General features: G+C 38.9%; 1 protein-coding gene across 28 annotated transcripts in view; it reads left to right on the top strand.

Moving 5' to 3' along the window:
* SCEL (sciellin) overlaps positions 1-26,258 on the top strand; it is a 140,268-nt gene that overhangs the window by 53,998 nt on the left and 60,012 nt on the right. For 24 of the 28 annotated variants that reach the window (XR_016388614.1, XM_089899240.1, XM_089899251.1 and 21 more), the window contains 4 exons: positions 5,739-5,819; positions 7,961-8,026; positions 20,904-20,948; positions 22,371-22,430. Coding sequence is in view for 27 of the 28 variants with exons in the window: in XM_089899240.1 (XP_089755366.1) it covers positions 5,739-5,819; positions 7,961-8,026; positions 20,904-20,948; positions 22,371-22,430 (252 nt within the window). In the remaining variant the exon portion in view is untranslated. The remainder of the gene's footprint in view (positions 1-5,738; positions 5,820-7,960; positions 8,027-20,903; positions 20,949-22,370; positions 22,431-26,258) is intronic. The other 4 variants (XM_089899258.1, XM_089899255.1, XM_089899252.1 and 1 more) reach the window with 2 other exon arrangements.

The following is a 26,258-nucleotide window of genomic DNA, read 5'->3' as shown; positions in this document are numbered from 1 at the left end:
GCAAAACTAGTCTAAAACCTAGGTCTCTGGAATTTTAGTCCACTGAATGCTCCATTTTTGTGGTGTGGCTCATTGAAATGGTCCTTGGCCACTGAAAGTAAGACATTGTTACAGCAATCATTCTTTTGAGCAAAGAATCTAAAGATTCTTTTGAATCTTTAGAATGCCTTGCATCTGTAAGCTCTCTGAGACCATGGACCACACCACACCTTTTCTAGTCTTTGAATGCCCAACTTTGCCTCATACGTTGTTATGTGTCCTAACATTATAACTAGGGCAGTTGTGGAATAAGTGCTTTTTGAACTGATGCTGTCTTGGGCAAGGAAATAATGCAGGACAACCTATTGTTCTTAGATTTTCACTGGTCATACCTGGAAGAGTATTGGTTTGATACAGTGTGATAGAGGAAAAAGCATGGGATTTGACATGAGAAAGGCTAGATTAAAACCTGGGCTGAGTCACTAGCAGTGTGATCCAGGGCAAATTACTCACCTTGTTTTAAGACTCAGTGAAAAAAAAACAAAACAAACATATACACTCCACAGGACAGATGTGTGCATTGAATAAAGTATGTGAGAACTTGGCCAAGTTGGCATGTTACTCAAAAAATATAATTTCCCTCTCCTTTGCCATTGTTGGAATAAAAATTCTATTTATGGGACACAAAAGCTAAGCATGATGGAAAGTGAAAAGAAAACTCACCATCAACTCTTAGAGTCAATTATTCTTTCAACCTTGACCTGTGCTGAGTAATAGAAATGTTCTTCTCAAAGTCAATCTGGAACAGAAATAACAGAGCCAAGCATGTTTTCCAAAAAAGCTGTAATGCAAAAAGTGATCTTTGCAGCAGCGTATTAAAATGAGGAAATATAAACAAGTTGACAGCGTTATTTCTATTAGCTCTGGGCTTTGGGCTACAATCTGCAAGTTTTCACATGTTGCTGGGGAAAGCTGCCTTTTGATTCCTGAAAATTATTCTTTACAATTATAGCCACTAGTGTGGTGTCATTGACCCTGCAAATGTCTTATGGGGTTGAGGGAAAGACAGAGGGGAGAACCAGTGTCGACTCATCCAGGCTTAAACAGTGTGTCTCAAAGTGGTGTTCAAACAGGATCATTCCACATGAATGTCTCTCGTTTTTGTCTCTTCAAAACATTCCGGGCCACAGCTTCCTGCCTCGCTCTCACATTCTAATGCCCCTGCTTGGCATGGCCTCGAGCTCCTGGCACGGCATGAATGACTCCTCTCATTGTCCCCAGGGCCGGGGTTCTGTCATCTGTGGCTGTCACTGCAGAGATGCAAATGAAAGCTCCTTTGAGGTGGATTGCCCTCAGTGTGGACTTGCCCTGGCCCAGGCCAACAGGCGTGTAAATGCATCACCCTCAGAAATAAATACGCTCCTCTGCTTTTCCTGGCCTTCACAACTGCACGCCTAGCTTTTCTTTCCCCAAGCCATCTCTTTCCTGTGCACCCAGATCTTCTCTACTCATCTTTGACTCTCAGACACAGTCAATATTTATCCACCTCTTTGAGGGCTTAGCCACTTTACATGGAAGAAATTTAGCTTTTTATCAATGTGATTCTGGCATAAGCAAAGTTGGGCACCATCCCTTGTCTCCTTTTTTGTAATCCTCCCTTCCTTCTTGTTACTGCTCTCCTGCCTGTTTTCAGATATCCAGTGCCTTGTCATTAATAGATGGGACTGACCACCTTCTTACCCTTTCCTCTATTCCTGGAAGAGAAGCATATAATCAGCTAATCGACACAGATACATGAAACACACATTATCACTTGAGTGACATTAAATTATTCCCGATGCAGGGATATGTTTTGAGAAGGGAAGATGATGGTAATCAATATAAATAAAATAATATCTAATTGTAAAATCTAGCATTAGGTTAGAATGGGGCAACTATTATCCTGTAAATTATTTTTTTCCAGGCATATCATGTTACTCAATAACTCATCTGAGCGCCCAGCACCTACTAGGTATTAGGTAGTGGAATTAACAATGGACTTCTGTGGGACAGCTAAACTTGAACAGATTTTTAAAGTTTTAGGCCACTCTTCAGTACCCATTTTCCTCCTTACCAAATAGAATTTCAGCCAATCCCTCCACCTTTCAACACATCTTTCTTGGGCACCAACATCATATATAATCCTAGTACTTGGGATACAACTATCCTTTTAGGGCTTTCAGTTCAGGCAGGGTGGAAACAAAAAAATTCTGTGTAATTCAGAACAGCATGGTATGAGTTGTGAAGAAGGTGTGCTATGGGAAGACGTAGAAATGTATTCACCACAGTGTTGGGTACCACTACAGACAGTAATCCCCAAGATAGAGTCTGAAGGGTAAGGCGAGTATCCAGGTGAAAGGGAGAAGGAGGTATGCCCGAGAGAAGAAAGAATGTGCTGTTGTGGTGAGATGGGTTTAGGAAGTGCAAGTGGTTTGGCCCAGCTACAGCGCTGGGTTTGTATGGGACGAGCACAACAGCCACAGCACTTAAACTGAGCCAGGAGGTGCTCTAATGCTTTGCATGCCCTCCTGCTGGCTTCAAAGCCACCATCAACACAAGAACCAGAAGACCCACCAGGCTCTGTGTCTGCTTCCCCACTGCCCATCACCCAGGAACTCACTACCACACTGCCAGAAAGCTTCAGGACTAATTCCTTCACGTCCCCCATCCCTGTGGCCATGGATCCCCATGGGAACTCCAATCAGATCATTTCTTTTCACCTGGACCATCCCCACAGAGCTCTGTGCATCGCTGAACATGACCCAACCTAACAGCATCCCAACCCCTCAAACCTGTTCACTGAACCTTCCTGGATGCATCATTCAGTATCATCAAAACTCGCTCCTCTTCAGGCTCGTCTCTCAGTGAGGGCTGCTTTTCTTCTAATCCCATGTATCACAGGGTCTGGAGGAAGAGGCGGGATCCTGTTTGCTCCATATTGCTAGTTCCTATCAAGTTTAACTCCCTCCTCCCTAAAATTCCTCATCCTCTTTGCAGCCACGCCATCATGAGCTTCTCTTCCTCACTGGAGTCATCCGAAGGTCTCTGAGCCACTCACCCTCACTCCGTGGAGACTTTGGCACTGGATTCATCGTCTCCCACAAACACCCCTCCTGTCATAATGCCTGCTGATTCCCAAATCCATGTAGTGGATCCTTCCCCATCCTGGCCTTTCACTTTCTTGATCTTCTCTCCAATGATCTTGTCCATTGTCCTACCCCAGCCCCCTGTAGATCTTGCCCTTGTAAGTAACCACACACACTGCAAAACTTCAATTTCAAAGCTTTCCCTTTCTGGCTTCCATTTTCTATCTACTCACGCTTTATCTACTCTATCCAGCTCAGTCTCTCTAGTCCTCTGATTCCAGTTCTCCAGCCCCACCACAATGACCAATCCATTGATTCTACCATCTTTCAACAGCTCCTCTCCCTTCATATCCTCAGTTCCCTCCACATCCGTCTCAGATCCCACGGTCCCTTGCTGTAATCACTTCCTTGCATACCACTTCCCTTGTCATCATTCTTTGTTCCACTTTCTTGGCTGAATTAGAAACTTCGTTAAATCCAACTCTCTGTTTAGTCCGTTCCTGCTCCTAAAGCAGCTGAACATGGCAAAAGAAAACAATGGCTACTACCTTTTTTTAATTCCATGAGCCTTAACCTCAACTAAGCCATTGGTGTTGCCCAAAGAGTCCTTGAAAGGCAGCACCACTGGGGGAGGGCTTATGGAGCCAGACTTCCTGGTTTAGATTTCTCACTCTGCCCCTTACCAGCTGGGTTATTTATTTTCACTTTCTGTGCCTCAGTCTTTTCATCTGTAAAATAGAAAGAAGCAGAATACTTATCTCTGGGATTGAAGTGAGGATCAAATGAGTGAGCTCTCTGTGCTTCCATCCAAGACCAACCTCCCCCTCCCTTGTGCCCTAGGTCTCCTGGTTTCCCAAGTCTAGCAATTTTCTGCTTACTCTCCTGCACCATCAAATTTACTGTCTTAACTGGATCATTCCCATCAACATATCTACATACTCTAGTAACCTTCCTTGACCTATCAACCTTCAGGTAGCTTCCCATTTTCCTCTTCCCTCTTCACTGCAAAATGCCTCAAAAGAAGTATCTACATCAATGCCTCTGCCTTCCATTTTGCCTTAAATCCACTCCTAGAAGGTTTTATCACCACTGCTCCATCAAAACTGCTCTTATCAGGGTTAACAATGACCACCATATTGCCAACACCATGGTAACTCCCCACTCTTGTTTTATTTGCTCGGTCCGTAGCATTTGGCCTGGCCATATGCAACTTGACAGATCAAATGCTTCTTGAAACACTTGTCTCACTTGACTTCCCAGAACCACACCCTCATATTTCTCTTCTTTTCTCCTTGGCTACTTCTTTTCAGACTCTTTTACTGTTTCCTTCTCATATTCTTGACGTCTGGACATTGCAAGGGTCAGGGGTCCATGCTTGGCCCTCTTTTCGTCTCTACCTGCACTGACTTCCTTGGTGATCTCATCCAGTTTCAAGGGTTAGATGCCATCTCGAAGCTGATGATGCCCATATTTATATGCTCTTCCTCCGATATCCTCATGGCTCATTTTATCACTTCCTTCAGGTCTTGGCTCAAATTTCACCTCACAGACAGGTGTTCCCACACCATCACCCTATATTCTCTTACTCTGTTTTATTTTCTTCTTAGTATTTTTCTTCATCTGTCATATATTTATTTGTGTATTGAAAGCCTTTTGAGAACAGGGGAATTATCCACTTTGTAGAGTGCCATGTGCATAGAAAGCTACCAATAAATGTGTTAGATAAAATCATGATTTCATTCAGTCCTGACAACACCCCAACAATCCTATTGGAAGAGTTATTACAAATGAAGAAATGGAATCAGTTTAGGCCATTGTCACACAGCTGGCAATTCAGGCAGCCTGACCCCAGAGCCTACCTGCTCCCTAAGGTGCTGCAGAAGCCAGAGGGGTACAGAGCGTCTAGATCACAGGGATACTTTCATGGAATTTATCTTGAGGATAATGGGGAACCACTGAGGTGGGAGTTTCAGGGTTGGGGGGTGACGTGCCCTAGATAAAGTTCTGACTGCATCCCATATATGCCCATAATTGCCTGCTCTAGTTCCTGGGTGATCAAATCATGCCAGCTCAGAGGCTGCCTTGGCACTTTGTTGGAAAGTTTAGGCTGACAGTGTATGTAAGCTTTGCCAGCATCAAACTGGCCTGTGCTGACAATATTTAAGTCAGATTTAGTTAAGAGCTTCAAATCAACTTCACCTTGAGGTCTGTGGAATTAAAAACCTTTCTTGCTGTTTCCGTAGCAGCTTGATAGTTGGCATAATTCCTAAAGAAGCTTATATGTTAATGCCCAAGAACCATTTACTATGCTGTGCACTGCTGACCCAAAATGTCACAACTTGAGTGAGACAGTCTAGTAAAATATTAAGCTGTTTAAAGAACACATTATGTTTCAAGCTATAGTTGGGGAGGACAGGGTTTCCAAAAATCTGATTAAATGAACTTTTAAAATACCTGTAATTTGACTTATTTAAAGTTTAGAGCTCCAAAGATCCTGGCCTTTCAGGTAGCTCATGCACAAGGGTTGTAAGATGCATGAGCTATTTCCATATAGACAATAAATGCATTTGGTGAATAGATGCTAAAATTTACTGTGTTTCCATGGTGAAATGAACTGCTGTTTCTGTTCTAAAGGGAACCAACTGTTCACCCTCCAATACCTCCAAAGCCCAGTTCTCCTGTTTCATCTCCTAACCAGCTGAGGCGGGATAACAGGTAAGACCTAGCACTCCAGAATTTCTTGCAAAATGAAGTTCAAGGGAAATGAAAGCAAGTGAATTGTGACTTGTTCTGTGCAAAGCATGTGTATGTTTTGTGTGCGTATTCACTGAAGAAGCACTTGGAAAGATTTTCTAATTCTATTTGCCCACACAAACGTGTATTTATGTTTGTCGTTGGATACTTATGGCCATTACTTGTCTTATGGAAGTACTTTCAATATAGAAACTAAACAGTAGTCATGTCCAGGAAGTGGGTAGTTCTTTAGGCTTATTTTAATTGAGACATTTGTAATTTATTTCAAAACTATAACAAAATTTGAAAAAATGTTCTAATTAACTTGTCTCCGAACCAAGAAAAAAAGACAGACTTGCTTTTCTACTTTAAATCTCCAGTGCTCTATAATTAATACTTAAAAACAAATTCAGAGATCTGAACATCTTCCCATGTGTTCCTGTTAAACAGTTTAATCATATCGTATCGAACTGTTTTTCAAGACCTACATGGCACACTTCCATTATTATTGAGAGTTTTAAAAAATGGTATCTCAATGAAGACTGAATACATTAGATTTGCTTAATGGCCTGCCTTTGATTCTTTTGTAGTTTTACTTTTTGATGGTGATTCTTTTGACAACATGTAAGACAATTTGAGAACTATTCTTTATTAAGGGGGTAACTTCAGCCAGAAAATGCTGATTGGGTGGCAGGGCTGTGTAGCTTTAGGCATTCAACCTAAGAGTTAAAAACCCAGGTCTGAATTTCTATTCAGTGAAATTTCACAGTACCTTTGAAATTTTGTCCTTGGGAGGAGAGGATACTTTTTTTAATGTTAAGAGAATACTTCTTCATTGAATTAATTAAAATATAGGCCAGATTTATAATTTTTAATTTGTGCAACGGTTATAATTATACTCTTAAAAATAACTTCTCAGGCTTTCTATCTTACATTATTTTTCCTTTTACTCTGATAGTACTGAACAATTAAATCTTAATTTGAATAAGATTTTTTAGGGGGCTAAAAAATGTTGGTGTTAGTACGACCTAAATTCTAACCTAAAACTCGGGACTCTAGAGCAGTGACCTTGTACAGATTCAAAAGAAGCTAGATTCCATGGGAATGGGTCTAATCCATTTTTACTACTCTAATTTATTTCTTCCACAAATGATCTTAAATATAAAATGAGGACAACTTGCATGTTAAAACCCTGATTGCTTTAATCACAGCAAGATGACTTTAATGAAAGAATATGAAAGGGAAGTGTTTCCTATGTAATTAACACATGTCCTCAGGAGTACAAAAAAAATAGTTGAATATAATTTCTTGAGAACAAGCAAGAATGTATAAGTAGGCCAATCAGATACTTAGAAAAACAGCAGAGAAAAGTCATATCACAAATTGTAACAGAACCTAGTACTGTAAAATTTAATTCTAACAACTCAGTGTGGTCTTTCTCAATGTGGTGGGTGTACTGGAAATATGAAAGTCTTTACCATCTTATCTGAGAAAACATATTTCTTGATAGTATTCAAATGGGATAAGTCTTTGAGAAAAAAATCTCTCTGATACCTAACAATAAATGATTCTTCTTATTATTTTTTTATTTTATTTATTTATTTTTGGCTGCGTTGGGTCTTCTTTGCAGTGCGCAGGCTTCTCACTGAGGTGGCCTCTCCCGTTGCAGAGCACGGGCTCTAGGCACGTGGGCCTCAACAGTTGTGGCATGCGGGCTCAGCAGTTGTGGCTCACGGGCTCCAGGGCGCGGGCTTCAGTAGCTGTGGCGCACGGGCTCAGCTGCTCCGCGGCATGTGGGATCTTCCCGGACCAGGGCTGGAACCCGTGTCCCCTGCATTGACAGGCGGACTCTTAACCACTGAGCCACCAGGGAAGCCCTGATTCTTATTATTTTTAAATATTGTATCATTATCTAATAGAGATAAGTGTAAAAATTCTTTATTGATGACTGGAAACTAAAATAAAATGAACATGAACATATTTAGAAGATTTTTATCTCCAGTATTGCTATTGTTCAAACACACTTTCATCTCTTTGAATGTAAATGTTTTCTCATAAATTTAAATCTAACAGAGAAGTGTTTTCTTACCTAACAGACATTATCTTTAACTTGAAAAATATAGGCAGATATGTCCACCTAAACCAAGTGCATATACAGAAACCAGCAGATCTGCTGAAAGAAATACAAGGTATAGTGATCTATATCTATATATCTATATCTGTGTAATTGTAGATATGATAAAGTATGCTTTGTTGGAACACAAACATACCTAAAATTAATAATAAAATAGACAAATCAGTTTTCCAGCTGACTTCAATTGTGGGTAATAAATGTTTTTATATGTACCTACAGAATTTTATTCCTTTTATTTCTATTCTAAGCATTACATTATGAGCAACCAAAATTGTCTGAACACGATAACAGAATAAGATTAAACCCCTTAAGACAGGAAAACAGCTGTTGTTGACGTGTAAGTGAATAGGTGGAAATATAGTTATTTGATTGAACATCTGCAAAAGCTTTGCCTAGAACTGGCTGTATGACAAGATCATATTCAGCTTCACCTGCACCATCAGAAAAAGGCTTACAAATTGCACTGATGCTTTTGAGCAAGGTTTCCCCCGACAATGCTGGTTTACGCCTGTTGTCTTGAACATCCCATCCAATTTAGTATTTCTTTTGGATATTTATTTATTTATTTGAAAAACACTATTTTTAAAATTAGTTTTTGAACAATGTTATTTTATAGATCTATCAATATGATAAACCAATTTTTTTATTATGGTTAAAAACCTAACATAATTTACCATCTTAACCATTATAATAAGCCAATTTTTTCAGACAATTTTTTTTGACTGAAACACATTTTCCAAAGTGCCAAACTTACATACTTTTTATTTTCTTTATTAACTCCCTTGACTCTCAGGCATGCATCACACAGATATCTTACCTTTGGGGAGAGTACCCTGTACTTAGTACCTTAAGGTACAGCTCTATCTCTATCTTTCCCAAACTATGTCCCATGTGCCACAAGATGTCAATGAATGTTTTGTGAAAGAAGCATTTAATGGCTTACATGTTTAGGAAACACAACAGAATAGAGCTCTCTATCATGAACTTCCCAGAACCTTCAGTGTGCTTATACATATTCCAAATCTCTAAAAGTTGGTTATGTTTCCCAAATTTCCTTGACTACAAAATTCTATCTTCATGGAATGCTATTAACTTTCTAAGATATCATTTATGAAGCACAGGTCTTAATTACAGGTAAAGCTATAAGGATTTCCCTAATTATTCCTTTTCATGACCTAGGGAGACCAGAGGGGATTCAAGCTCAGCTACAGTTTTAAATGTACTTTCTTTCCCTTTGGAAACATAAGAAGACAGATACTTTCACCTCATATAAGGGACTAATTGATCATCTGAATATGTTGCTTAATGCTCCTTGGTTGGTAGAAAAACTTCGGAACATGTTTCTGTGTTTACTTTTGCAGTTAATTGAATTTTTTTTCCATATCCTTTTTTTTTTAAATATCCACCCTTTTTTTTTTAGATTCTTTTCCCATATAGGCCATTACAGAGTATTGAGTAGAGTTCTCTGTGCTATACAGCAGGTTCTTATTAGTTACCTATTTTATATATAGTAGTGTGTATATGTCAATCCCAATCTCCCAATTTATCCATATCCTTTTAAGTATATAAATTGTGTACAACCAATATCAGTCTTTAGGAGAAACTGTAGTTATTTCAGTGAGCAGTAGATGGCAGAGCCAATGCCCAGGTGGAGTGACTGGTGTGTGTGTGTGTGTGAATGCCGTGAGCTGACATGACAGACTATTTTGTTATTCAGTTAAACTCAGTAACTCCTGATAACACTTGGAGTTTTGCTTTCTTCACTGAACACAGATCAGACATTTTAGCTCCTTCATTGACTTGAGTTTGTTTGTTTGAAAGGGTCAGGATCTTGAAAACATCGTCAAAGTGACCACTTCATTTCAGAAAGCTGACAAGGGGTGAGAGCTCAAGAGCTTTTGAACTTGCATTTTTCTTCTCTTTTTGTTTCAAATGCTGTTTATCACATATAATTTCAAAGAAGAAAGACTCAGGCTCTCAAGATTAGCGTGGTAATTAGAAATGGGTGGTACTAACATTTATGGACACTCTTCATCCTCTGCTTTCTCTTCTGGTGAGTAGTGCTCATCCCGGTCACCATAGTTGTCCATGGTGGTGACCTTATTCCAAACCCTGAATCCTGTATTTATGTTGCTGACCCAGATCCTTATTTATCTGTCTCCCCAGCACCCCCATTTAGAATGTCCTAGGCTATTTTCAACTTCCTCCCGAAATGTGCTATTTCCTGCCTTCTCTCTTTTCTCTCATTTAGGCAAGATCACCTTTCTGGAACCATTTTTTTTTTTTTTAACATCATTATTGGAGTATAATTACTTTACAATGGTGTGTTAGTTTCTGCTGTATAACAAAGTGAATCAGCTATATGTATACATATATCCCCATATCTCCTCCCTCTTGCATCATCCTCCCTCCCACCCTCCCTATCCCACCCCTCTAGGAGGTCACAAAGCACCGAGCTGATCTCCCTGTGCTATGCGGCTACTTCCAACTAGCTATTTTACATTTGGCAGTGTATGTATGTCCATGCCACTCTCTCACTTTGTCCCAGCTTACCCTTCCCCCACCCCGTGTCCTCAAGTCCGTTCTCTATGTCTATGTCTCTATTACTGTTCTGCCCCTAGGTACTTCAGTACCATTTTTTTTTTTTTTTAGATTCCATATATATGTGTTAGCATACAGTATTTGTTTTTCTCTTTCTGACTTACTTCACTCTGTATGACAGTCTCTAGGTCCATCCACCTCACTACAAATAACTCAATTTTGTTTCTTTTTAAGGCTGAGTAATATTCCATTGTATATATGTGCCACATCTTCTTTATCCATTCATCAGTTCATGGACACTTAGGTTGTTTCCATGTCCTGGCTATTGTAAATAGAGCTGCAATGAACATTGTGATACATGACTCTTTTTGAATTATGGTCTTCTCAAGGTGTATGCCCAGTAGAGGGATTGCTGGGTCATATGGTAGTTCTATTTTTAGGTTTTTAAAGAACTTCCATACTGTTCTCCATAGTGGCTGTATCAATTTACATTCCCACCAACAGTTCAAGAGTGTTCCCTTTTCTCCACACCCTCTCCAGCATTTATTGTTTGTAAATTTTGTGATGATGGCCATTCTGAGATATCACAATGAGGTGACACCTCATTGTAGTATTGATTTGCATTTCTCTAATGATTAGTGATGTTGAGCATCCTTTCATGTGTTTGTTGGCAATCTGTATATCTTCTTTGGAGAAATGTTCATTCAGGTCTTCTGCCCATTTTTGGATTTGGTTGTTTGTTTTCTGATATTGAGCTGCATGAGCTGCTTGTATATTTTGGAGATTAATCCTCTGTCAGTTGCTTCATTTGCAAATATTTTCTCCCATTCTGAGGGTTGTATTTTCATCTTTTTTATGGTTTCCTTTGCTGTGCAAAAACTTTTAAGTTTAATTAAGTTCCATTTGTTTATTTTTGTTTTAATTTCCATTTCTCAAGGAGGTGGATCAAAAAGGATCTTGCTGTGTTTTATGTCATAGAGTGTTCCTCCTATGTTTTCCTCTAAAAGTTCTATATTGTCTGGCCTTACATTTAGGTCTTTAATCCATTTTGAGTTTATTTTTGTGTACGGTGTTAGGGAGTGTTCTAATTTCATTCTTTTCATGTAGCTGTCCAGTTGTCCCAGCACCACTTATTGAAGAGGCTGCCTTTTCTCCATTGTGTATTCTTGCCTCCTTTATCGAAGATAAGGTGACCATATGTGCGTGGGTTTGTCTCTGGGCCTTCTATCCTGTTCCACTGATCTATATTTCTGTTTTTGTGCCAGTACTATACTGTCTTCATTACTGTAGCTTTGTAGTATAGTCTGAAAACAGGGAGCCTGACTCCTCCAGCTCTGTTTTTCTTTCTCAAGATTGCTTTGGCTATTTGGGGTCTTTTATGTTTCCATACACATTGTGAAATTTTTAATTCTAGTTCTGTAAAAAATCCCATTGGTAGTTTGATAGGGATTGCATTGAATCTGTAGATTGCTTTGGGTAGTATAGTCATTTTCACAATGTTGATTCTTCCAATCTAAGAACATGGTATATCTCTCCATCTGTTTGCATAATCTTTAATTTCTTTCATCAGAGTCTTATAGTTTTCTACATACAGGTCTTTGGTCTCCTTAGGTAGGTTTATTCCTAGGTATTTTATTCTTTTTGTTGCAATGGTGAATGAGAGTGCTTCCTTAATTTCTCTTTCAGATTTTTCATCATTAGTGTATAGGAATGAAAGAGATTTCTGTGCATTAATTTTGTATCCTGCTACTTGACCACATTGATTGATTAGCTCTAGTAGTTTTCTCGTAGCATCTTTAGGATTCTCTATGTATAGTACCATGTCATCATCAAACAGTGACAGTTTTACTTCTTCTTTTCTGATTTGGATTCCTTCTATTTCTTTTTCTTTTCTGATTGCTGTGGCTACAACTTCCAAAACAATGTTGAATAATAGTGGTGAGAGTGGGCAACCTGTCTTGTTCCTGATCTTACTGAAAATGCTTTCAGTTTTTAACCACTGAGAATGATGTTGGGTGTGGGTTTGTCATATATGGCCTTTATTATGTTGAGGTAAGTTCCCTCTATGCCTACCTTCTGGAGGGTTTTTATCATAAATGGGTGTTGAATTTTGTCAAAAGCTTTTTCTGCATCTATTGAGATTATCATATGGTTTTTCTCCTTCAATTTGTTAATATAGATTATCACATTGATTGATTTGCATATGTTGAAGAATTCTTGCATTCCTTAAATAAACCCCACCTGATCATGGTGTATGATCCTTTTAATGTGCTGTTGGATTCTGTTTGCTAGTATTTTGTTGAGGACTTTTGCATCTATGCTCATCAGTGATATTGGCCTGTAGTTTTCTTTTTGTTTGTAACATCTTTGTCTGGTCTTGGTATCAGGGTGACAGTGTCCTCATAGAATGAGTTTGGGAGTGTTCCTCCCTCTGCTATATTTTGGAAGAGTTTGAGGATAGGTGTTAGCTCTTCTGTAAATGTTTGATAGAATTCGCCTGTGAAGCCATCTGGTCCTAGGCTTTTTGTTGTTGTTGGAAGATTTTTAATTACAGTCTCAATTTCAGTGCTTGTGATTGGTCTGTTTATATTTTCTATTTCTTCCTGGTTCAGTCTCGGAAAGTTGTGCGTTTCTAAGAATGTGTCCATTTCTTCGAGGTTGTCCATTTTATTGGCATATAGTTGCTTGTAATAATCTTTCATGATCTTTTGTATTTCTGCAGTGTCAGTTGTTACTTTTTCTTTTTCATTTCTAATTCTGTTAATTGAGTCTTCTCCCTTTTTTTTCTTGATGCATATGGCTGATGGTTTATCAATTTTGTTTATCTTCTCAAAGAACCAGCTTTTTAGTTTTATTGATCTTTGCTATCATTTTCTTCATTTCTTTTTCATTTATTTCTGATCTGATCTTTATGATTTCTTTCCTTCTGCTAACTTTGGATTTATTTTGTTCTTCTTTCTCTAATTGCTTTAGGTGTAAGGTTAGGTTATTTATTTGAGATGTTTCTTGTTTTTTGAGGTAGGATTGTATTGCTATAAACTTCCCTCATAGAACTGCTTTTGCTGCATCCCATAGGTTTTGGGTTGTCGCGTTTTCATTGTCATTTGTCTCTAGGTACTTTCTGATTTCCTCTTTGATTCCTTCAGTGATCTCTTGGTTATTTAGTAACGTATTGTTTAGCCTTCATGTGTTTGTGTTTTTTACTTTTTTTTCCCCCCTTAACTGATTTCTAGTCTCATAGCGTTTTGGTCAGAAAGGATATTTGATACGATTTCAATTTTGTTAAATTTACCAAGGCTTGATTGTGACCCAAGATATGATCTATCCTGGAAAATGTTCCCTGAGCACTTGAGAATAAAGAGTATTCTGTTGTTTTTGGATGCAATGTGCTATAAATATCAATTAAGTCCATCTTGTTTAATGTATCATTTAAAGTTTGTGTTTCCTTATTTATTTTCATTTTGGATGATCTGTCCATTGGTGAAAGTGGGGTGTTAAAGTCCCCTACTATTACTGCATTACTGGCAATTTCCCCTTTTATGGCTGTTAGTCTTTGCCTTATGTATTGAGGTGCTCCTATGTTGGGTGCATAACTATTTACAATTGTTATATCTTCTTTTTGGATTGATCCCTTGATCATTATGTAGTATCGTTCTTTGTCTCTTATAATAGTATAGTCTATATTTTAAAGGTTTTTTTTGTCTGATAAGAGAATTGCTACTCTATCTTTCTTTTGATTTCCATTTGCATGGAATATCTTTTTCTATCCCCTCACTTTCAGTCTGTATGTGTCCCTACATCTGAAGTGAGTGTCTTGTAAACAGCATATATACAGGTCTTGTTTTTGCATCCATTCAGCCAGCCTATGTCTTTTGGTTGGAGCATTTATTCCATTTACCTTTAAGGCAATTATCGATATGTATGTTCCTATTACCATTTTCTTAATTGTTTTGGGTTTGTTATTTTAGGTGTTTTCCTTCTCTTGTGTTTCCTGCCTAGAAAAGTTCCTTTAGTATTTGTTGTAAAGCTGGTTTGGTGGTGCAGAATTCTCTTAGCTTTTGCTTGTCTATAAAGGTTTTAATTTCTCAGTCGAATCTGAATGAGATCCTTGGTGGGTAGAGTAATCTTGATTTTAGGTTTTTCCCTTTCATCACTTTAAATATGTCCTGCCACACCCTTCTGGCTTGCAGATTTTCTGCTGAAAGATCAGCTGTTTACCTTATGGGGATTCCCTTGTATAATATTTGTTGTTTTTCCCTTGCTGCTTTTAGTATTTGTTCTTTGTATTTAATTTTTGATAATTTGATTAATATGTGCCTTGGTGTGTTTCTCCTTGGATTTATCCTGTATGGGACACTCTCCTCTTCCTGGACTTATTGACTACTTCCTTTCCCATATTATGGAAGTTTTCAACTATAATCTCTTCAAATATTTTCTCAGTCCCTTTCTTTTTCTCTTCTTCTTCTGGGACCCCTATAATTCAAATGCCGGTGTGTTTAATGTTCTGCCAGAGGTCTCTCAGACTGTCCTCAATTCTTTTCATTCTTTTTTCTTTATTCTGCTCTGCTGTAGTTATTTCCACTATTTTATCTTCCAGGTCACTTATCCGTTCCTCTGCCCCAGTTATTCTGCTATTGATTCCTTCCAGAGAATTTTTAATTTCATTTATTGTGTTGTTCCTCATTGTTTGTTTGCTCTTTAGTTCTTCTAGGTCCTTGTTAAATGTTTCTTTCATTTTCTCCCTCTATTTCCAAGATTTTGGATCATGTTTACTATCATTACTCTGAATTCTTTTTCAGGTAGACTGCCTATTTCCTCTCCATTTGTTTGGTCTGTTGGGTTTTTACCTTGCTCCTTCATCTGTTGTGTATTTCTCTGTCTTCTCATTTTGCTTAACTTACTGTGTTTTGGGTCTCCTTTATACAGGCTGCAGGTTCATAGTTCCTGTTGTTTTTGTTGTCTGCCCTCAGTGGGTAAGGTTGGTTCAGTGGGTTGTGTAGGATTCCTGGTGCAGGGGACTTGTGCCTGTGTTCTGGTGGATGAGGCTGGATCTTTTCTTTCTGGTGGGCAGGAACGTGTCCGGTGGTGTGTTTTGGGGTGTCTGTGAACTTAGTATGATTTTAAGCAGCCTCTCTGCTAACGGGTGGGGTTATTTTCCTGTCTTGCTAGTTGTTTGGCATGGGGCATCCAGCACTGGTTGTTGAGTGGAGCTGGGTCTTAGCATTGAGATGGAGGTCTCTGGGAGAACTCTCCCTGATTGATATTACATGGGGCCAGGAGGTCTCTGGTGGACCAATGTCCTGAACTCGGCTCTCCCACCTCAGAGGCTCAGGCCTGACACCCGGCCGGAGCATCAAGACCCTGTCAGCCACACAACTCAGAAGAAAAGGGAGAAAAAAAAAGAAAGAAAATAATTAAAAATTTTTTAAAAATTAATTATTAAAATAAAAAAATTAAAAATAATAAAAAAAGAAAAGAAATGAGCAACCAAACCAATAAACAATTCCATCAATGATAACGAGCACTAAAAACTATATATATAAAAGAAAAGGACAGATAGAACCCTAGGACAAATGGTAAAAGAAAACCTATACAGAGAAAATCACACAAAGAAGCATACATATACACACTCACAAAAACAGAAAAAGGAAAAATATATATATTATATATATAAAATAAAGGAAGAGAGCAACCAAATCAATAAACAAATCTACCAATTATAGTAAGCATAAAAACAGAAAAAAATTAGATGAAGAAAGCAAACCCCAAGTCTACAGTTGCTCCCAATGTCCACCTTCTCAATTTGGGATGATTCGTTGTCTATTCAGGTATTCCACAGATGCAGGTACATCAGGTTGACTGTGGAGATTTAATCCACTGCTCCTAAGGCTGCTGGGAGAGATTTCCCTTTCTTTTTTTTGTTTGCACTGCTCCTGGGGTTCAGCTTTGGATTTGGCCCCGCCTCTGCGTGTAGGTCGCCTGAGGGCATCTGTTCTTCGCTCAGAAAGGACAGGGTTAAAGGAGCCGCTGATTCGGGGGCTCTGGCTCACTCAGGCCGGGGGGAGGGAGGGGTACGGAGTGCGGGGCGGGCCTGCGGCGGCAGAGGCCAGCATGACGTTGCACCAGTGTGAGGCGCGCCGTGCGTTCTTCCGGGGGAGTTGTCCCTGGATCCCAGGACTCTGGCAGTGGCGGGCTGCACAGGGTCCCGGGAGGGGAGGTGTGGGGAGTGACCTGTGCTTTCACACAGGCTTCTTAGTGGCGGCAGCAGCAGCCTTGGCGTCTCATGCCTGTCTCCGGGGTCCACACTGATCGCGGCGGCTCGCACCTGTCTCTGGAGCTCCTTTAAGCGGCGCTCTTAATCCCCTCTCCTCGCGCACCAGGAAACAAAGAGACAAGAAAAGTCTCTTGCGTCTTCAGCAGGTCCAGATTTTTTCCCAGACTCCCTCCTGGCTAGCCGTGGTGCACTAGCCCCCTTCAGGCTGTGTTCACGCTGCCAACCCCAGTCCTCTCCCTGGGATCCGACCTCCGAAGCCCGAGCCTCAGCTCCCAGCCCCCGTCCGCCCCGTCGGGTGAGCAGACAAGCCTCTCAGGCTGGTGAGTGCTGGTCGGCACCGATCCTCTGTGTGGGAATCTCTCCGCTTTACCCTCAGCACCGCTGTGGCTGCGCTCTCCTCCGTGGTTCCGAAGCTTCCCGCCCCCCGCCCCCTCGCCCACCCTCCGTGTCCACCAGTGAAGGGGCTTCCTAGTGTGTGGAAACCTTTCTCCTTCACAGCTTCCTCTCACTGGTGCAGGTCCCGTCCCTATCCTTTTGTCTCTGTTTTTTCTTTTGCCCTACCCAGGTACGTGGGGAGTTTCTTGTCTTTTGGGAGGTCCGAGGTCTTCTGCCAGCGTTCAGTAGGTGTTCTGTAGGAGTTGTTCCACATGTAGATGCATTTTTGATGTATATGTGGGGAGGAAGGTGATCTCCACATCTTACTCCTCCGCCATCTTAAAGGTCCCCCCCCCAGAATCATTTTTTATTCTTTCATGTCTTGACCCCTTTGTGTAGTATTAGGCACATATGGATTAAATGTCTAAAATGCCCTGCACACCCCCACGACCTCACCCCAGTTCAGACCATCATTGGTTCCATCACAGGTTATCAGAATAGGTATCCAGATTGACTTACACTCCTCATCTCTCCCCCCAGTAGACCGTTACTACCCATCACTGCCAGAGTTTTCTTTCTACGATTCTGCTGGAAAAATCACTCCACCTGGCTCCGCATTGCCTGTTGAATTATGTATAACCTCATTCAATGCCTTTGATAACCTGCCTTCAACCTAACATTCCTTAGCAATTTCTGACTTCACCCTTACATTTATCCTACATGCAGTACCAAATTTAATCACTTCCTTTCTGTAGTTTCTGGAGCCTCTGCCTTTCTTTATACCATTCCATCCACATGGTGGCCTTTTCCAACCTCAAGGCCACCATATCCATCCATCCAAGTCCTACCCATTTTTCAAGATCCAGATCACATACCACCTCCTTTGTGAAGTCTTCCCTGAGTGATCCAGTGAGATGTGACTTCTGCCTCTCTAAGCTATTACAGCTCCATTATTCATATTATATAACAACTAGTCATATTTGGTATAGTTTTGTGGTATTTATGTAAATGTCTCATCTTTATTATCTCTTTAATCTCTTAGAGCAGATATTTTGTCCTACCATCTGTCATCTGCAAAGTCTGACACAATGTTTTGTGCAAAGTAGAAGTGTTTATATAGTAGATAATGGTAAAACAATGATAAGCAGTGAGAAAACCCTGAGTATAAACATTCCATAGTTTAAATCCTGTGGCTACAAAATTTTTCCTTGTTTAATGGAATTTAGCAGTGCTAAGAATGTTATTAAGGATTGCAGTCTCAGTCAGAGAACTGAAGAGAAGAAACAGAAGTGACACTTAGCTCTTTGCTGCAAACTCATGGACAAAGTAGTAGCTCTAGATCCAGACAGAGATAGTCGAAAGTATCCTGAATGTTTTCATTTCTTTGTTTTCTAAATGCCTAGATCTCTAATTTTATTTAATTATTTTTGTTTGAGGTAATATTTTATTTTTAATAGGGATTGGACAGTTTTTTGGACTGGATAGATTTTTGGTGGGTGTTTAAGGGAGAGATAGTTGAGCGATGCTGAAGGGCACTTATGGTTTGGTGCAAGTCCAACAAAAACAGTGAGAGCTGCAGTTAGTTTAACTTTCCTGTCCCCTCTCCCTCGCCAGGATGCACAAATTCCACAGCCAGATACGTTCTTCATGGGGAGAAGCTGTTGCTTTGACGTGGGCCAGGGGAAATGTCTTTTGCATCAATAGCTGAGAATCGTTACTGTGGACTGTCTAGAGGGATGAGACATAGCTGTATTTATCTTAGTTGCTTTGTAATACTCCTTTGAAAAATGAACTCTTACTCCTATCTGACTAAGAGCATTTAATTTATTGTAAATGCAATGGTGAAATTTAATATCCAAAGCTTTCATCAATTTAAGGCCATTTTGAAAACTCAACTCCTTTGTTCAGAGTGCAGCCCCCATTTCACTTAATTTCCCACAGAGTGTCTTCTCATGATTTATGTTAATTTTCTCGTGGAAGCCCAAATCCTGATCTCATCATTGTGACTCACCAGTCAGAAAGGTCTAGGGCTAAAATTTACAGAGTTTGCTCTTTCCCTTGGGGACATGGAACAGATTTGTAGCCTCAGTGTTGGAAGGTAGAATTTCAAATAAGAAATGACAATGTAGCATTGTGTCAGGGCACTGGGTAGTGTTTGTCTCACACAAGGATAGAACGTTAATCCATTTTTTGTCAGGGTCAGCAACTTTCATATTTCTATATTTATTCTCAGCCTTCAGTTCTTCCATTGAATATGCAATACTACTTGAAACGATTCATCTCTGTGATGGCTGTTGATTGAATGAGTTTTTCAGATTCCTGAGAGAGCTGTTCCAGTAGTTATTCTGGTGATCTGCTATGCCAGGCATCTTCTAAGCACATTACTGACTCAACGACCATAGCTCTCTAAGGCTGAGCCAAAGTCTTGGTGCCTCTAAATTCAGTTTAAAAAATAAATATAATGAGCATTTTTAAATGAAAAAATTAATATCGACTGGAAACTGTTTACTATAATTGCCAAAATTAAATTGAGAGTTTATGACATGCCAGGTATAATCCTAATCACTTTCTATTCATTAATTTATTGGTTCTTTTCTCAGGTAGGTACAATTAGTATTCTTATTTTACAGATGAAAATAATTGAGGGAGCAAGAGGTTAGGTAACTCACCCAGAGTCACCAACTAATAACTACCTGACTAGAATCCAGGTATCCCTGACTTGGGAACCTGAATGTCTAACTACAAAGTTACTTGGCCTCATGGCCTCCTGGTCAACATCAATGATGACTTGAGAAGAAAGAGGAACATTCAGGAAGTGTGAAAAATATGTAAGGCTAGAGCAGGAAGAAGGGAAAACCAAGACTTGTGAACTGGAAAACTGGGTGGGGAAGGCAAGAGAAATGGGGGTGAAGTGGGTGGATAGAAGGATTGAGAAGAGGATATATTGTGAGGAGCAAACAGGAATGAAAAACCACTGCGGCTGCCTTCCTTGGGGAGAAGGCTGAGCTCCTGTGGTTCTAAGGAATATTCCAGAATCCAGGGGGTTAGCTTAAACAAATAGCTCCTGAAGAAGCAGTCAGTAGAGTCTTTACAGTTTTCAAGTATGGAAACAGGAGAGCAAGTGTACCTGAACTGGAATAAGGGAGAGTAGAGTTCAAGAGAGAAGCCAGACTTACTGATAAATGAGTGTTTTCCAACAGCTGCTTTGTGCAAGTACATTATGCAAAGATAGAATCTATAATTAGTCAACATACCTGTATTTGTTGATTCAAGTAAAACCTGTATTAAGCATCTACTGTGTGAAAAACCCCGTATTAAACACTGAAGAGGATCCAATATAAAATACATTTCAAAATTTTAAGTGGTGTGTGTGTGTGTCTGTGTGTGTGTGTGTGTGTGTCTCTATGTACACTAGTATCGGTAGAAGCAAGGACTTTAACATGAGACAAGTGTATGATTACTATATTACAAAGTATAGCAACGTAGGTACTGTAAAGGAGATACAAAAATCCAAAACGCTGCAAGGCTTCCAAAACTGTAGGGGACTCTACTCAGTTAAAGGACTGGGAAAGGTTTCTTGGCGAAAGGGGTGTTTGAGGAGAGCTTTGAAAGATAGAGAGGATTTTCGTGGATGATAAATGTGGGACATACGTTGAACTTCAGAGAACTCAGAAATAGTTGTTTTAAGCTGAATCTGCCCCAGGATTTTACTAATGTAAGATATTCTTTTCTCTCCCCAAAGTGAAGAATTAGATAATCTCATCAAAATGAACAAAAGCTTGAATAGGTAAGATTTTAAAACATCTATTTTTTCGCTTTATTACTGAATTTGCTTTGTTATTTTTCAGTATTTGAGCATGAGGACCCATATACTGGGCTAATCAAAAGCATCCTACAAATCTTGAATAAAAAGCTTGCAGAAATCGTTTCATCATTGTTATAAATGGTTATTACAATTTAAAGACACTAATATTGAAGTGTCTTTGATTTTCACACACTAGTGTTTAGTAAGGCAGTTATAAAAATAACCACATTTCTCTTCCTGAAATGCTAATATATTAGTATGTAAACAATTTGGTTTGGTCACTGAATGCTTGTAGATGAACCACTACAAAAACCACTCATCTACTTAGTTAACATTATCTCCTTATTGTGAGTCATTTGTAATTGCATAACTTAAAGATCATATTAATTGAGGTTTGTGTTAGAGGTCTGTGCAATTTTAGTTCTCTCTCTGTTACTTGGCACACTAACATACAAAACGGGCAGGGACCAAAGTGAAGAAGAAACAAAGCAAATGTCCGTTTTCTTATCTATAAAGAAAGGAGGCATTAGATTAAGAATCAGACTTCATGGCCTACTGGGACCAGGCAGGGATAGATGAGTGAAGGGAGCTGGCTCTGTATCGTAGAGGGAGTGCCCTGACCGGGAGAGCCCAGCTGTTTCTCAGCTCCAGCTGATGTTGCCACGTGAGAATTTGAGCCTAAAATTGCAGGACACTTTCAGGAGATCCTGAAACTCCAGGTGTCTACATGTCATGGCCAGCTTTGTAAATATTGGTCCACATAAGAAACAAAAACACTCCATGAACCCAAACAACACATCCATGAACCTATTACAGCTTGTAGATCCCCAGTCTGTATCTTTTCTTTTCTTTAAGGTCCACTGCAATTTAAATTTTGAGTCTAGGAAGATACCTGTTTGGAATAAAGTGCTTTCAAGAATTGTAGCTCATCTTTCCTAGCCAGCTATTTTTCCTGTCTTAGGTATAAACTTATCTATGTTTTTATGAGTTAAGTATCCACTATTAGCACTGATGAGACTCTTTGTTCAATACATTTAAAGAAATAAGGGTATTGATGGTCTCTTTAGAGCAAATCTTAAGGCAGAGCCAACAGAGAAAATGTAAGTATGTCTGTCTCTAACCTCAAAATATTATCTCCCAGATTGCTTGTTTTATTCTTTCAGACATTATTAGCTGGAAGGGAGTTATGTCCTCTGGCATAAAAATGTACTAGCAGATGGGGCAGTGCACTCAGTATTGTAAATTTAGTTCGGACATGATTGCCCAGAAGGATTTCTGCTGCTCTATTCAGTAAGAGTAAATGAGCAATTCATGAAAAATTTTTACTGTATCTGACCTTTCAAGATACCACACAATTTTATTTCAATATGCAGTCTTTTATTTGAATTTCTTTGTGTTTTATAGAACCAAAAGCCTTGAAAATCTCATTGTTGTGAATACCCAGACAGACAAAGATGACAAAGGGTAAGATTTGATTGAGACTCATACAGGCTTCTTTGATTGAGTCCTAAACTGTATGCCATTTCCTGGGGGAGACCCCCTGCTCAAGACAAAAGTCAGACAGGCTGGTGGAAGAGGCACTTTATCAGGGTCAGGAGATGGGTGGGTGTCTTGGTACTGGCTCTGCCACCAACATCAATCTGGGTGACCCTGGACAAGTAGCTTAACCTCTGGAGACCTCTGTTTCCTCAGTCCATAAAATGAAGGGTATGATCTAGATGGTCTCTAAGTTCCCTTTTACATCTAAAAGTGAAAGAAATCAAACTGACCATTACAAGTAGTGAACAGTAGGCTGGTTTATGAACTAAATATGTTCACTATAGGACATATTGATACTGGGAGGACATATTGATACTGGGAGCATAGCCCCTCACCACTGAAGTCTTTCTAAGGGACTGAGGCATTTTTCAGTTGGAATCTTGATTGAGTCACTTCATATGTATATCACTCAGATATACTTGTAAACATCTCAAGGTCAAAAGCCATGCTTTTATTTATTTTGTATCATAAAAAAGATTAATTAATGATCAGTAACCATTAATTTAAAGAGCATTTAAAGAGGTTAACTTATAGTTTTAGACTGACACTGATATACTAGAAAATGAATTACTACTGGCATTATTTTTCATGTTGAAAGAAATCAAACTTTTGACAGTTTCATTAAAGAAAATCCCAGAACAATCAAGAATGACAAAGGATAAAGATTTCTGAGGTCTCTACTGCTTTTTCTCCAGATTGGCTCTTTATCTTGTATTCAGTGTGTCATTAGATTTGCCTTTTCCTACCATGATGATTATTTCTATTGTCCTGGTTATCTTTAAAAACCATTGATCTGTGCCAAGCTGTGCACAGATGGGTATTCTAGCATTCCAAGTCAAACTCTGCAGTATGCCTTCTTAACCCTCTCTGATGTAGAACACAACAAAGTCTATATAACGAAAAGTGTGGGCAATCACAAACTCCATTCAGACACTGAACACTTATTACCAACATATTACTATAATGTGAATGTGCAAACATTATTACAGGTGATTTTTTTTTCCAAATGGGGAACAGATGAAGTGGAAAGCAGTCAGTTCTCTTTAAGTGGTTGTATGAGTTTTACACGAAAAGATGAGATTTCAGATTTTTTAAGAAATGAACTTTGGAAAATGAAATTTAACATCCTCTAGAAGGAATAAATAGCAGAATAACTGGGGCAGAGGAACAGATAAGTGACCTGGAAGATAAAATAGTGGAAATAACTACCACAGAGCAGAATAAAGAAAAAAGAATGAAAAGAATTGAGGACAGTCTCAGAGACCTCTGGGACAGCATTAAACGCACCAACATTCAAATTATAGGGATCCCAGAAGAAGAAAAGAAGAGAGGGACTGAGAAAATATTTAAAGACATTATAGTTGAAAACTTCCCTATTATGGGAAAGGAAATAGTCAATCAAATCCAGGAAGCACAGCGAGTCCCATACAGGATAAATCCAAAGAGGAACATGCCAACACACATATTAATCAAACTGTTAAAAATTAAATACGAAGAAAAAATATTAAAAGCAGCAAGTGAAAAACAACAAATAACATACAAGGGAATCCCCATAAGGTTAACAGCTGATCTTTCAGCAGAAACACCGCAAGCCAGAAGGGATTGGCAGGACATATTTAAAGTGATGAAAGGGAAAAAACCTACAACCAAGATTACTCTACCGATCAAGGATCTCATTCAGATTCAATGGAGAAATTAAAACCTTCACAGACAAACAAAAGCTAAGAGAATTCACACCACCAAAGCAGCTTTACAACAAATACTAAAGGAACTTCTCTAGGCAGGAAACACAAGAGAAGGAAAACACCTAAAATAACAAACCCAAAACAATTATGAAAATGGTAATAGGAACATATTGATAATTACCTAAAATGTAAATGATTTAAATGCTCCAACCAAAAGACATAGACTGGCTGAATGGATACAAAAACAAGACCCATATATATGCTGTCTACAAGAGACCCACTTCAGACCTAGGGACACATACAGACTAAAGAGGGGATGAAAATGATACTCCATGCAAATGGAAATCAAAAGAAAGCTGGAGTAGCAATTCTTATAGCAGGCAAAACAGACTTTAAAATAAAGACTATTACAAAAGACAAAGAAGGACACTACATAATGATCAAGGGATCAATCCAAGAAGAAGATATAACAATTGTAAATATTTATGCACCCAACATAGGAGCACCTCAATACATAAGGCAAATGCTAACAACCATAAAAGGGGAAATCAACAGTAACACAATCATAGTAGGGGACTTAACACCCTACTTTCACCAATGGACAGATCATCCAAAATGAAAATGAATAAGGAAACACAAGCTTTAAATGATGCATTAAACAAGACGGACTTAATTGATATTTATAGGACATTCCATCCAAAAACAACTGAATACACTTTCTTCTCAAGTGCTCATGGAACACTCTCCAGGATAGATCAAGCCTTGGTAAATTTTAAAAAACTGAAATCGTATCAAGTATCTTTCCTGACAACAATGCTATGAGACTAGATATCAATTACAGGAAAAAAAACTGTAAAAAAATGCAAACACATGGAGGCTAAACAATACACTACTTAATAACCAAGAGATCACTGAAGAAATCAAAGAGGAAATCCAAAAATACCTAGAAACAAATGACAATGAGAAAAAAATGACCCAAAACCTATGGTATGCAGCAAAAGCAGTTCTATGAGGGAAGTTTATAGCAATACAATCCTACCTCAAAAAACAAGAAACATCTCAAATAAAAAACCTAACCTTACACCTAAAGCAATTAGAGAAAGAAGAACAAAAGAAAACGCAAAGTTAGCAGAAGGAAGGAAATCATAAATATCAGATGAGAAATAAATAAAAAACAAATTAAGGAAATGATAGCAAAGATCAATAAAACTAAAAGCTGGTTCTTTGAGAAGATAAACAAAATTGATAAACCATTAACCAGACTCATCAACAAAAAAAGGGAGAAGACTCAAATCAACAGAATTAGAAATGAAAAAGAAAAAGTAACAACTGACACTGCAGAAATACAAAGGATCATGAGACATTACTACAAGCAACTATATGCCATAAAATGGACAACTTGGAAGAAATCAACAAATTCTTAGAAAAGCACAACCTTCCAAGACTGAACCAGGAAAATATAAAATATAAACAGACCAATCACAGCACTGAAATTGAGACTGTGATTAAAATTCTTCCAACAAAAAAAAGCCTAGGACCAGATGGTTTCACAGGCGAATTCTATCAAACATTTACAGAAGAGCTAACACCTATCCTTCTCAAACTCTTCCAAAATATAGCAGAGGGAGGAACACTCCCAAACTCATTCTACGAGGACACCATCACCCTGATACCAAGACCAGAAAATGATTTTACAAAAAAAAGAAAACTACAGGCCAATATCACTGATGAGCATAGATGCAAAAGTCCTCAACAAAATACTAGCAAACAGAATCCAACAGCACATTAAAAGGATCATACACCATGATCAAGTGGGGTTTATTCCAGGAATGCAAGAATTCTTCAACATACGGAAATCAATAAATGTGATGTGCCATATTAACAAATTGAAGGAGAAAAGCCATATGATCATCTCAATAGATGCAGAGAAAGCTTTCGACAAAATTCAACACCCATTTATCATAAAAACCCTCCAGAAAGTAGGCATAGAGGGAACTTACCTCAACATAATGAAGGCCATATATGACAAACCCACAGCCAACATTGTTCTCAATGGTAAAAGAATGAA

This window comes from Delphinapterus leucas, chromosome 18 (assembly GCF_059928025.1).
Source record: "Delphinapterus leucas isolate spDelLeu-1000000601 "Yukka" chromosome 18, BTC_Dleu_Yukka2, whole genome shotgun sequence".
NCBI classification, from domain to species: domain Eukaryota; kingdom Metazoa; phylum Chordata; class Mammalia; order Artiodactyla; family Monodontidae; genus Delphinapterus; species Delphinapterus leucas.
This window is presented reverse-complemented; position numbering and strand designations above follow the sequence as displayed.